The 12,623-nt window shown below is 43.3% G+C and overlaps 1 protein-coding gene across 2 annotated transcripts in view; it reads right to left on the reverse strand.

The window, feature by feature from the left end:
* Positions 1-12,623, reverse strand: part of mipol1 (mirror-image polydactyly 1) — a 44,324-nt gene that overhangs the window by 17,223 nt on the left and 14,478 nt on the right. For both annotated transcript variants that reach the window (XM_027013192.2, XM_027013191.2), the window contains 7 exons: positions 11,596-11,794; positions 10,844-10,979; positions 8,750-8,855; positions 6,956-7,085; positions 4,571-4,604; positions 3,781-3,951; positions 332-430 (listed from right to left, as the gene is read on the reverse strand). In XM_027013192.2, coding sequence (XP_026868993.2) covers positions 332-430; positions 3,781-3,951; positions 4,571-4,604; positions 6,956-7,085; positions 8,750-8,855; positions 10,844-10,979; positions 11,596-11,794 — 875 coding nt within the window. The remainder of the gene's footprint in view (positions 1-331; positions 431-3,780; positions 3,952-4,570; positions 4,605-6,955; positions 7,086-8,749; positions 8,856-10,843; positions 10,980-11,595; positions 11,795-12,623) is intronic.

Consider the following 12,623-nt stretch of genomic DNA (forward strand, 5'->3'; position numbering starts at 1 on the left):
CTCTCGCTAATCACTGCCCTGTCCACCTGTCAGTCAGCACGAGTCCAGAAAGGACAGAGCTGATTGGTTAATGGGCTGACGATTAGCTGGGCTGTGGTAGGGAGAGAATATGGATTGAGGGCGGACCATGTTTAAAAGTGAGGTTAGAGGCAGGCCCTGCATACATAAAGAGGTTCTAAGCAGAGGGACAGTGGCGTAGGACAGAACCGCAAGCATCCCTGAAGAGAAGTCTGTACGTTTTGTATGCATCTGTGGCAGGATGTGAACGTTGTAACGGTTGCAGTGGTGCATGTATGGGGTTGTTAGTCCTCGTATTGGTGTGTGCTTTTACCTTGTGTTCCTGTTCCTGATGGTGTGTAGTGACCAGGTGACTGGTGGTGGTCTGGCTTAGCTCTCTGCTATAAAGCAGCTCTTGCTCCAGGCGCTTGCACTGCCAAGAAGCAATAAGAGCTTGTGAGACAGGAGGCACTCAGAATGCTTCCCACCCAGGTGCTGAGGGCACCTGCCACACAGCATGAGAATATGCACATGCCTCTCTCATTCCCTCTCATTCGTGATGTCATGACTGCCTCCCGCTCTGTGCACCTTCAACACACCTCCTCATTCACTTTAATGATTCTGTTCCCTATGGTCACCCATACGTGCATATAATGGTACCTGAACAATGTATTCACCACTATGTAGATGAATAAAAACAGATGCCAGCAGACATTTCTTTGGGTTATAGCAGATCTGAAATCTGAATATTTGTTGTTTGAGTAAAAAAACAAGCAAAAACCAAAAACTATACATACCATATACAGATCACAAAGAACACTATTATTTGACATTGTGTTAAACTGATATTTACAGAGAGTGTCTTGAAGGCCGGGTAAGCACTGGCCACAGAGAAAATTACATGATACTACATGACGAATGACACAAGCTCTTAAACTCAGTTGACATTACATTTACTGTAGAACACACAACACAGATGTTACTCACTATTTGTGTGTAATCCTTGGAATGATACAAATTAATCTATCATATTTCAAAATAAAACCTTTGCTTTGAGGAAATTCACACAATTCAAGATCTGGGTAAGAGGTGCAGTTATCATCATCATCATCATCATCATCTTTGAAAGATGATAAGAACAATACAGGAACATTAGGAGATTAGGAGTGGAATTGTCAAATTTCTGTTCCACCATCTTTACAAACAAATATGTCTCTTACAAATCTGCCATTCTTCCACAGCTAGAGGAAACCAGGCAGCACTGACAGACAGACAGTTAGACAGACAGAGAGTATAAACACATTGATACGACAAGCCCTATGCTGAGTATTATTGTAAGCTGGGTTGTTTTAGACCAGTCCATATGTGCTCTTCTCCATGTGCACATTCCAAGACTGAAGGACACTTACCAGGAATGTAAACCATCCTCACTCCCTAACAAGTCCCAACGTTCCAACATCCAGCTGCCTCAAAGCCCAGCGGCCGCACAAACAGGCTTCTCCGCATCCAAGCCCACTCCCGGCCCTTTCCTCTGCAGACTAAAATAATAGCCCTGCCGGCCAGACAAAACACATAGCTCCCCTTTAGTGTCAGTCTGACTTATGGCTCTTGGGAAACAGATGTTTTTAGTGGGGGAAACATATTTAAATCAGACTGCACCTCTGTTCTGATGCAAGGGCCTCTATCCTGCCACTAGCAGTCCAAAAATAGCCACAGGCAGGAGGGAAATGAGTCAAATCAGCAGACACATTAACCTAGTTCTGCTCTTTAATTCAGCCGCATGAACGCAAGTGTCACTCATACCTGAGAGTAGCTCTAATTAGACAATTACAGTTAGTATAAGGGGTTTAAAGTCACACAATAGCCTGCTCAGGGAGAGGAAGAAGCAACCAAATGAGATCTCGACAACAATCAGGGCAGCCTAAATCATCCAGAGAGGAGACTTCATTTCCACTCGCACTTTAGCATCGGCACTCTATCAATATCAGGAGGAATTCAATAAGCACGTCAGGCTCTGGGACGTAACGAAGCGGATCTTATTCTCCACGTTTGCCACGCAGAGAGGAGAGAAGGGTGAATGGAGATTTATTTCTCCCAACACTCATCCAGCTTTCATATTCCAGCAGGCCGGAGGGAGGCAGCGGCCCTCACGCCTGCTGCCAGTGGATAATCCCTGCGAGATGAAGAGAGGAATGGGAGCCGTGGCAGGGGAGGGAGAAATCCTTAAGGATAGAGAGAGGACCCATCTCCGCCGCAGAGGGATTAGGCTGCCGTTTGCAACATACTCCTGAAATTGCCCCATAGATTGGATTGGGGGCTCGTGGAAAAATCAGGGCACTGTTTCACGGGAATCTCACACAGGATGGAGGATCGCAGGAATATGATGGTGGGGTTTGGGTGCAGTTAGGCAGGTTACACCTGGCCTTGCGCTTGAACTGGAGAGGTTGACACTGCTTTTCAGAGTCTACCTGTTTTTGCAGATCCTGGATCAGTTCATGTAGTGGGATGCATTTTATGAGGTTCATTTATCTCTAAAAATTCTCAGAGACACAAAAGCAATATGCATATACTAGATCTACACATGCACATGATGTCAAATGCTCTGAAACATTTATTTATTGAACTACATCAAAGCAACAGTCAGAGGAATGGTTACAATAAAGGAACACATTTACATATTTGGAAGAAAATAGGGTTAGTTCATGCTCTAAGACTGGAGGGAGAAAAATCGCTTACAAATTTTGCTGAGAATCCTGAAACTCCAGTTTGAGCTGCATAAGAACAAAGTAATGGAACTTCTGAGTTTTCCTTATGATGTCAGACTCTAGTCCTCCATACGCGAATTTACACTCCCCCGCCACTGTGCACCGTGTCTGCAGCAGCAGCCCAGCAAATGCTCAGTGTAGCTGTGTTTTCTGCGCATCCACCCAGACCACTGTGCTGCTTCTCTCGTCGATGCCTTTGGCCTGCCTGTCTAACTTGTAGGACAGGACCAGAAAGCATCTTCCCAGGTCAACCATGGGGAATGCTGTTGAAGGGATCTCAATTGTAAATATTCCCACAAATCAGAGCAGTGGAAAACGGTTTCAAAAAGCTTGATGTACTAATCCTACTATGTCCCTTGCAGTTAAAAAGGTGTTATCTCTTAGAGCACACCAACAACGCACCAATTCAACACAACCAGAAAAAAGATGCAACTGATTATTTCAACAATGGAATGGACTTTAATATGACACCATGTTGCAATATGACCTATATTCATCAACAGTAAATTCTGAGCAAATAGTCAAGCCCATGTCAAACTGTGATGAAGTAAAATATCTGGATGTCAATATTTGGCTACCTGCTTTTTTGTTTTCATTTGCTTGAAATATGTGTGTAGAAATGATATATCAAATATTTAAGGTTATGCAGCAATATTTGTCACTACATGTGAATTAGTTAGCTGGTGTGTTGATTCTTAAATCAGGGTTTGGATTGGTGAATAAACAGATATATGTACTTTAATAGACTGATAATCAAAGGCATCTTGCAGAGGGGTTAAAACTGAAGGAAGGAGCAGAGATAGTCAATATTTAGAGAAAGACATTTGATTTATTTCTGTGGTGTAAAGGTTTCTGGCTTGGTACACAACAACGGTGTGAAATGTTTAGGGCTGATTTGTGTCAAGACTGACCCTTAGCAGAGTGTGTGCGCTGCGAGAGTGTGCGCTGCGAGAGTGTGCGCTGCGAGAGTGTGCGCTGCGAGAGTGTGCGCTGCGAGTGTGTGCGCACCGTGTCCTACCCTGCTCAAGGCCTTGTCTCTCTCTTCTATGACAGCTCTCATCTCCTCAGAGGTGATCTTGGAGCGGCGCTCTCTGGCTCTCTGAATACGCTCCAAGATAGCCATGCCACTGCGCTCAATACTCAGAGCAGAGTCAGCACTGCTCACCCTGTGCAGCAGTTCCTCCAGGTCCTGACACACAGACACACACACACACAGACACACACAAATAAAAAATAAAATATAAAATAAATAAATCAATAAATCAATAAATAAAACAGGCACACATCCTTTAATAAATAATTGAAACAAGAAATACATGTTTACGTTGACGTACATGCTTAGGCTGATGTACATTTTATTAAGCATTTAAGCTTAAAATAAATGGGGTCTTTTTCAAAAGCTTGGAGTTTCAGACAGGGACAAAACATTTCCTCCTTTAGACTTATACTGGGCATAGTTCCATGGCAGAATTTTTTCATTGTGTGCAACCCTTGAGTGTTAAAACTGAAGGATTCTTGTATGCTACTTATTTTTTAACACGTTTTTCTGTTGGGCAGAAAGGCACAGACTATGTTCATGATTACACTATGAACATATGAAGTGCTTTATTCATCATTTGATTCTTGTTAGGTGGTCTCTCATATCTGATTTGAAACAAAAATTACACTTTGACAAATCTGATATTAGCCTTCTATGAGGATGTTTCACAATTCTTTGTTTCTTGAGGTAATTTCCCATATAAGACAGTCTTACAAAAACAGTACACAGAAAAATTGTAAGACCACATGAAATTCTCTAAATGGCTTACCATGTCACTTTCCTCTGGGTTAATATTCTCCAACCTAGAAAGAGAGAGAGAGAGAGAGACAGACAGACAGACAGACAAGGAGGGCAGGAGCAAGGGGTGAGTGATAAAGTGAGAAAAAGAGAGAAATGAAATGTAGTGAGCTTCGATCAGTTTCCTTTCCTCTACTTGGCAGAATGAAATCACTTCCCAAAGCTAGTAATTGCATCCTGTTGGTTTGCCGATGTGGAGCAGAAGACGATGCACCATATTAAAAGTTCTGTCAGCCTTCGCCATCAGTCCACAATAACGTCCATCCTGCTCGGCGCCGACAGTGAACTGTTAAGATATTAATGTTTACTACTCCATATGGCCACTGGGATCAATTGTTCATATGTGCTGAAAGAATGGGAAGTGACTTAGGGCTCAACTGCTTGGACCCAGCCGACACACAGCAGGTTTATGACGGTAAAGACAACATTAATTATAAAGCCCAGTGCCTGAATCTAGGCTGTAAGCACCTTTAAAATATTTACCTTTTTTCCTTTTCAAGTGTGTCAGAGTGAGCTTGTCGGTATGCACTTTTCACCAGAGAGAAATTTACTGCGATAATAATAATAATAATAATTTTTAAAAAACCACCATCATCTTCTTCAGTTGTAAATCCACACCCCACTTTACACTAGGCATTAAAATAAATATATTTCAACCCATTTACTTCATCTGACCATACTTCTCTCACATGCTTCGACTGATAAACACATTTTCAACCTCATAAATAGTCATGATTGTCCATCCATGTTCAGGATCCTCTCCTCTGAGAGAGAACCTGATCGCTCCCAGCCCTCTATGGCAAAAAGAAAAACACACAACAACTTCTCATCTCATTTACAAAGGCATTACACGGATCACCCCCCATTATAAAAGTACATACTCATTCACACAATGGACCCAGGACTGACCTCCCAAAATAAGGGTTTAGAACACGCTCTCCCATTCTGCACAAGATAATGGGATTCTACGTACTTGGCTATCAATTACCATTCTAGAGGGAGACCGAGAAGGATGTGGATTTATAATTAGATTCTGAAGCGCTACGGCCTTCCCCGGAATGACAAAAAAGGCATTCCACGCCTTTAGGTAATTTCAGTTCAGCTGAGTGACTTGGGTAATTATCAATAAATCATGAGAGTGAAATATTAAATAAGGTTCAATGTCATTAATACTTAAGAACAGGTTGCATAAAAAAATTAAACAGATTAATAAAAATGCTCCTTCATTAAGCGTCTATGAGGTCACATCATTCACTGCCCAATATACATGTCGGTTAGCACACACAGCTCAATAAGCCGAATACCCCAATGTAAAACTGTAATTTCGTCTCATCTGCACAGGGACGTATTGACTGCCATCCTTTGCAGGTGCACAAAACAGCGTTTATCTTTAAAATGGTCCTCTACTTCAGACGAGCACCCTCACCCCTTAACTATCCACTCAGGCATTAACAGCCAACTAAACAAACAGCTACAGAAGATCGCCTTAATTAGGCCAGTTGAGGCTGGGTGTTAATGGTAAATATCCCTACAGATGAAGGACTTGATTGATTTCCTATGCAGTGCAACTTCTGACTGACAACCTGGTACGAGGGTGAGGGGACTCTTATGAAATGTCACACCCCTCTGATATATTTCCAAACCAGTCGATATTGGATTTTTCCCTCCCCACCCTCCCTGTCCATTCATCCAACTTGTCCTGCAACGGCAGGAACAAAGCGGCGTCCCGCAGTGCTAGTGCGGAAACCCAGGCCCTGGGTGCAGATCATAAACCCTGCAGAGCTGCTGCAGGAGACCTGCACTGTTCTGCCTGCTACGCAGTATGAAGTTAGAGACAGAAATATAACAGGACGCATTTCATATCAGCCTCTGGTGCCTCCCTACTTCACCTTCATTTATTCACTTTAATAAAAATGTAAATATGGCACTAATCAGTACTTTAATAGGACTATAAATCACTAAATCATCTGTCCTAAATCATTTCTTCACATAGCTTATATCCGTCATATACAAACATCACAGTATATCTTAAGTAAATCTCAAGCAACTTGTCACAGAGGGACTGACACTAGTTCAAAGTTATTGTCAGTGATATACCAATTCTTGGTGATATGGCAAGAATTGATGGATCATACGCAGCAAAAAGTCAGCAGAAACCTGGCCTATGAGAACCTCTTTGAGGAAGCCTGTGTTTGAGGGGGCTGACCTGACCCCAGCCCTTGCTGGAGATTTAACAGGGCTGGAAGAGTATCAGGACAGAACAGAGCTGATATCCACTCAGCTCTTAGGGCTTCACAGGAGCCTCAGGGAGGAGGCCAAAGGGGTTGGTTTGGATCTCTGTAATAGAAGGACGTACTCCATGGCTGCCTCTTGAAGCTTCTTGGCTCGGAGAAGAGCCTCGTCCCTCTCCTCGTTAGCTAGCCGCAGTCTGGCCATCACAGCCTGGTCCCTCTCCCTCTGAGCCTTATAAACCTCCTCTACCAGCACTGAGACAGAGACAGACAGAGAGACAAAGAGACAGAAAGGAAGAGAGTAAGAAAGACATCAAGTGTAAGAGAGAGTGTGTTAGACAGAGAAAGAAAAAGAGAAAGTGAGAGCGACAGAGGGGGGGAAGGGGAAGAGAGAGAGAAGGTAAGAGGGGGAGAGAAAGAGATATGGGTGGTTATTACTCGTGTTGCTGAAACCGGCGCTCCAGCTGCACAATAACAAGGCTAAGCTCCTCGGGAAAGAGGTTATTGCTACTGAAACACTGTGGCAAAGGTATTAATAACTATAAGTGAGCCTCATTTCGAGATGCCTGCCTCCGCTCCGGTCTGACATGTGTGCCCGGAGTAATAAAAACAGCAGCTATGCCCTGCAGCCACAGAGTCACTTCCCGAAGTGGCATTTTATATGGAAAATTTCAGCATCAAAATACCCTGGATTATCACTACCATAAAGAGAGAGCAAGCAATTACATGTGACTCACAGATGTCAGAAATCATCTCAAAGTCATCAGACACAAGAGAAGCAAGAATGTTTGACCAGCACACCTTAACAGACTAGGCTGGTGCTTTGCGAAATAACTCAAATGGAAAGCAATACTTTTAATAAACACTACTCATATCCACTGCCCTTATTATTCAATATTACTAAGAATATCATGAATGAACAAAGCGAACCTCAAACAAAATGAACAGATGATTTCATAAGTTTCATACAAGTTTCAAGGAAATGATTTCAGCACCAGTTTGCCTTTAACCTCTCTGGTTAGGCTTCTCAATTAGAAGTCTGAACTAAATGAGTCAGCCTGGCTTATATTCCACAGGCAGTAGCTTCATGCCGGCCTCCTCTGTCCTGCTCCAAGAATAATCAGACACTGAGACAGTGTGGTAAAATCCAAAAGGCTGTGGGATTATCAGACTGTCCCCAGCTCCCCGTTTAAACCCACTGATAGTAGCACCGAGATCTATCAGCCTGTAATTCCTCTGCATGTGCTGAGATGGCTTAATGATAAACAGGCAGCCTCACGCTAAGCCACGACAAAGTTCAGTAAGAAAATCAATATTGCATTTTAGCTAGAATTTGCTCATTAAACATTGCCATGCCCTGAACCATGCAAATCATATTAAAATGAGGATGGCAAATACATGCATGTTCATCTCATTATTAAACGAACAACTGGCTGCCTAATTGTCCTCTATATATGTCTTGTGTTTTCTTTTAATTATTAAAGCATGAGAAAGGGCTTTCTAGAAGGTTAAGAAAAAGAAAACCATGAACAGATTTAAATATTTGTTCAGCAAAGGTGAGGAGGAGGCAAATTCCATTAACAAAATAATTAGCTACAACGTAGGCTAATTCAGTTAGATACTTGTGTGTATGTATAACAAATGGGTAATTGTTTACAGTAGTAAAAGGCTGTCTTCAGGGCTGGGATAGTAAATCATTCCAACAGAACCTGGAATGCAACTGTGAGCTGAAAGGTGACTGTCATAGCTTCCTTTGACATAAATCTCACCCATATTGCTAAACGTCAGATGCACACACAAAAACAAAATCTGCTGGAAAAAGCAGCAAATGTGTGAAGGTCTAAAGGTAAACATCCAGTGGTTGCTCATTCTGGTAGGGTCAGACACCCTCGCTCACTCCCGCTCCCTTCCAGGTCTACCTGCTGCCCTCTCGCATGCGCGCGACTCCAGATCAGCATCCTGGAGCTGCTTGTCCAGTCGCATGGTCTCCAACTCTTTCTCCCTCAGGGCCAGCTTATCCTGCAACTACAGACAGACATTTACATTTACACCATTTAGCAGACACTCTTATCTAGAGCGACTTACAAAAGTGCTTTGTCATTTACTCTTAGAATGTATCCTAGCCAGCACGGTAGGTTAGAGTTTAAGATACAGGAATCAATGCTGATACCTACAAGAGGTGCAAAACAAGCATAAAATCTATATCAGACAATAAGTGAAATAACAAACTATACCATACCATAAAACTATATTTTAATGGTTATTTAAATATTCCTTAAACAGATAAGTCTTCAGTCCTCATTTGAAGAATGCAAGGGACTCTGCTGTCTGGATAGCCAGTGGAATTTTGTTCTACCACCTGGGAGCCAGGACAGAGAATAATCTCAATGCTTGGTTTCCATTAGACTTGAAGCACGCTGTTTCAAACCAAGCCGTATTGAAGGTTCAAAGTACTTGAGAAAGGGATCAGTGGCTTTGACCATTGTCATCTTGTAGGGAAGGGCTGATCCATTTTTGGTTTTGTAGGTGAGCACCAGGGTTTTAAGTCTGATGCGAGCAGCTACAGGAAGCCAGTGAAAGAAATGAAGACTAATTGTGCTGCTGCATTCTGGATCAGTTGTAGAGGTCTGATGGCCCATAGAGGAAGACCAGCAAGTAGTGAATTGCAGTAGTTTAGCTTTCAGACAACAAGAGACCGCACAAGCACCTGGGTAGCTTCCTGTGAGTAAAAGTGCTGAATCCTGGCCCCTCTGTCAGGACTGGGGACAGGTTCCTTTACAATGATTAATTTGATTTTACTCACACACACACACACACACACACACACACACTCACTCTCACTCACACACTCACTCACACACTCACACACTCACACACTCACACACTCACACAAAAAAACCTCCCTCTGAACTCTGTGTGTACAATTAGGTGAATAAGTTTGTGGATGGGTACAGTAGGAACCCATCCACAAACTTTTTTGGCAATAGTTTGGCACCAGTCTTTGGCACCAGCCATCATCTCAGTCTGGGATCTCTCAACAGAGTCTGTTGTGATTTTCAGGAAGTAAGCATGCCACAACCATTCAGACAATTACTGCTTGCTCTTCTGCAGGACTCACCATCACATTATTTTAGCCTGATAATTTTTCTAAAGTGGAACTCCTAGTCTGGGAAGTGATACTTTACAAGTTTGTAAATGACAGATTTAACCTCCCAACTTAAATATTTGGGTCTGTTTTGTCACCCCAGCTCTCTGAAAGCATGGCAGACTAGGCTGCTCTAAAGGCCCTCTCACAGCACTGCCAATGAAAACATATTCTCAGGACAGGTTCTCGCCTCTCTGTCAGGACTCAAGACAGGATCCCGCCTGTCAGGACAGGTATGTGCCAAGCCAGCACATCAACTCCAGTTGTTTTGGTGGGCCAATCCCTCCCAGCTCATCAGGGTAGAGACTGCAAATGAGCAGAGGGGCACAGCGCTAGCAGAAGCACACACACATCCAAGCACACTCGCAAGCAGTCGGACACACTCACGTGCACACACACTTACGCACACACATCCACATCAACACTTTTTTGGTGTATCCAGGACCTGAACTCTACTCTCCTTAACCAACTGCTGCAATCCCAAGGACACCCTCAGTTAATGGAAACTAACAAGACACCTGGAAAACAATTAACAAGCAGAAACTAAAAAAGCAAATAATATATAAACCACAGAACAGAACAGTGAAGTGTTAACTGGTGATATGCATCATTACTACATTACTACATTCAATATCAATTAGCACAAACAACTGAAACGGTCAACCACAATGAAGCAGTTAAGTCGAAGGCATTTGCAAGGTCATCCAGACCTTGGTGTGTCACCCAGTACACTGCATGTGTATATAGATACTACACCACCTGAAAAGGTCTGCTCACACACTGAAGAATCCATATAAATGTTCCCAAATGTGAAATATATTTGAAAATATAAAATCTCCTCCACAATTTCCTCTTCTGAATCCCTCACCTTTTTATTGAGGACTCGGAGGGAATCTAGCTCCTTCAGCAGGAATGCTATGTTCTTCTCCCTACTGAAGACTGGGATTTGTCTTTTCGTGTCACAGCTAACTTTGGAATTCCCATGGTCCTTTTCCGTGACTCCTCTGGAAAAGGCAACAATTCATTAAAAATGCTCTTATTAAACCTTCATTCAGCCACCAAAAATGAATCAGTCACATTTTGACATGCAATTATCAAATACACAAGGGATGCAATTTCAAACTTTGATGAATATTACTGTGTCTTATTTACTTTGAGATATTACGCAAATCATACAGTTGACCTTTAAGGTGATATTAAAGTATCACTGCAGTGTATTGGTAGGTAAATTATTTTCCCCTTGTAACCAGGAATTTGATTCAGTTCTTATTAAAGAGACACTGAAAATGCAATGCTTCATATACTCATTAAAGGACATTCACATTGTGGTCTAATAAAACCACCTGATAATGAACGGGGTCACACCATATTTCATGGCTAAACATTGATCCTCTCCAGGATGTGGGCACACTACTGCTGTATACCAGTGAAGTGAAACACCTGCCATGCTCTGACACTTTGTCAACAACTATGTCACTGAGAGGTGGAACAAGATCCTTTGTAAGTTGATGTTTTAATGGGAAGGAAACAGCTGAAGAGGTGTGCAGCATGAAGGAAGAGCACTTCTCGTGTGCGCTACTCTGAGGTAACACTAGGCAGATCTCTGAGTGCACAGCTGACCTGGGTACAGTGGGCAGAGGGTTAATGAGCTGAGGCTGGCCGATGGGACCCCCGTCCAGCTCTTCACCATCTTGCCCCTTTTGCAAGAGAGCTCTTGAGGGGTGTTTCCCCTCCTCCATGCTCCCAGCTATTGCTGGTGGGGGTGGGGGTGGGGGTACTCCAGCTCCTGGGCCTTCTCCAAACCTCAGTGTGTTAAGCTCTGCATGAGATAAAGGGGGATATGTGTACAATAATAATAAGAGCGAAAGATGTATTCACGCAAATCTGATTCATATCGTCTTTACATAAAAGAGTAACTGGCTTGATTCTGCTGCAGACCCTAGAGAACATTTGCAAAAAGCATCACCCACAAAACAGTGCAACTACCCAGAGAGAAACGTCACACCCCAACATAACGTGCAAGACTCCCATTCTCCCGTTGTGAGGAAATGGCCCGGCAGCCGAAAAGCGCCTCTGTTGGTTTTCTGCCGCTTTGCGTCAGCTCTCTGAAAAGGAAACTGGGTCTGGCCGTCTTTCACAAGGGACTGTGGTGTGCCAGGCTGCTGACTGGCAGGCGAGGGAAGCGTGGTCCTCTGTCAATGTTTCTGTAGCGCCCAGGGCCAGAGTCGCAGGCTAGGAGACAAACACAGAGGCCTGTCTCGCTGGCTGCCTTTCTGAGCACTCACTCTGCTCCCCAAAGAGGGCTACCCCCCCCCCTCCTGCCTTTGCTGTCTTTCACTCTTTTACTCTCTCTTTCATTTGCTCTCTCTCCTTCTCTTTTTCTCTCTTGTGCTCTCATTGTCTCTTCATTTCATTCTCTCCCTCTCTCTCCCATTTCACTCACTCACTTTCCCTCTCCCTATGAAAACCTTACTATTCAAACTCCACCAGAACAAGCAGAGTGTCCATTAGCACATCTGAGTCCTGAGTCACACCATGTCATTATCACACCTGATTATGATGGAATATGATTAAGGTTGCTGTAAAAATGCTGAATACAGAGAACATGTAAGCGACGAGTTCCATTTGCTTAAAACTACTACAGCCTG

Source organism: Electrophorus electricus, chromosome 13, assembly GCF_013358815.1.
Source record: "Electrophorus electricus isolate fEleEle1 chromosome 13, fEleEle1.pri, whole genome shotgun sequence".
Lineage (NCBI taxonomy): Eukaryota > Metazoa > Chordata > Actinopteri > Gymnotiformes > Gymnotidae > Electrophorus > Electrophorus electricus.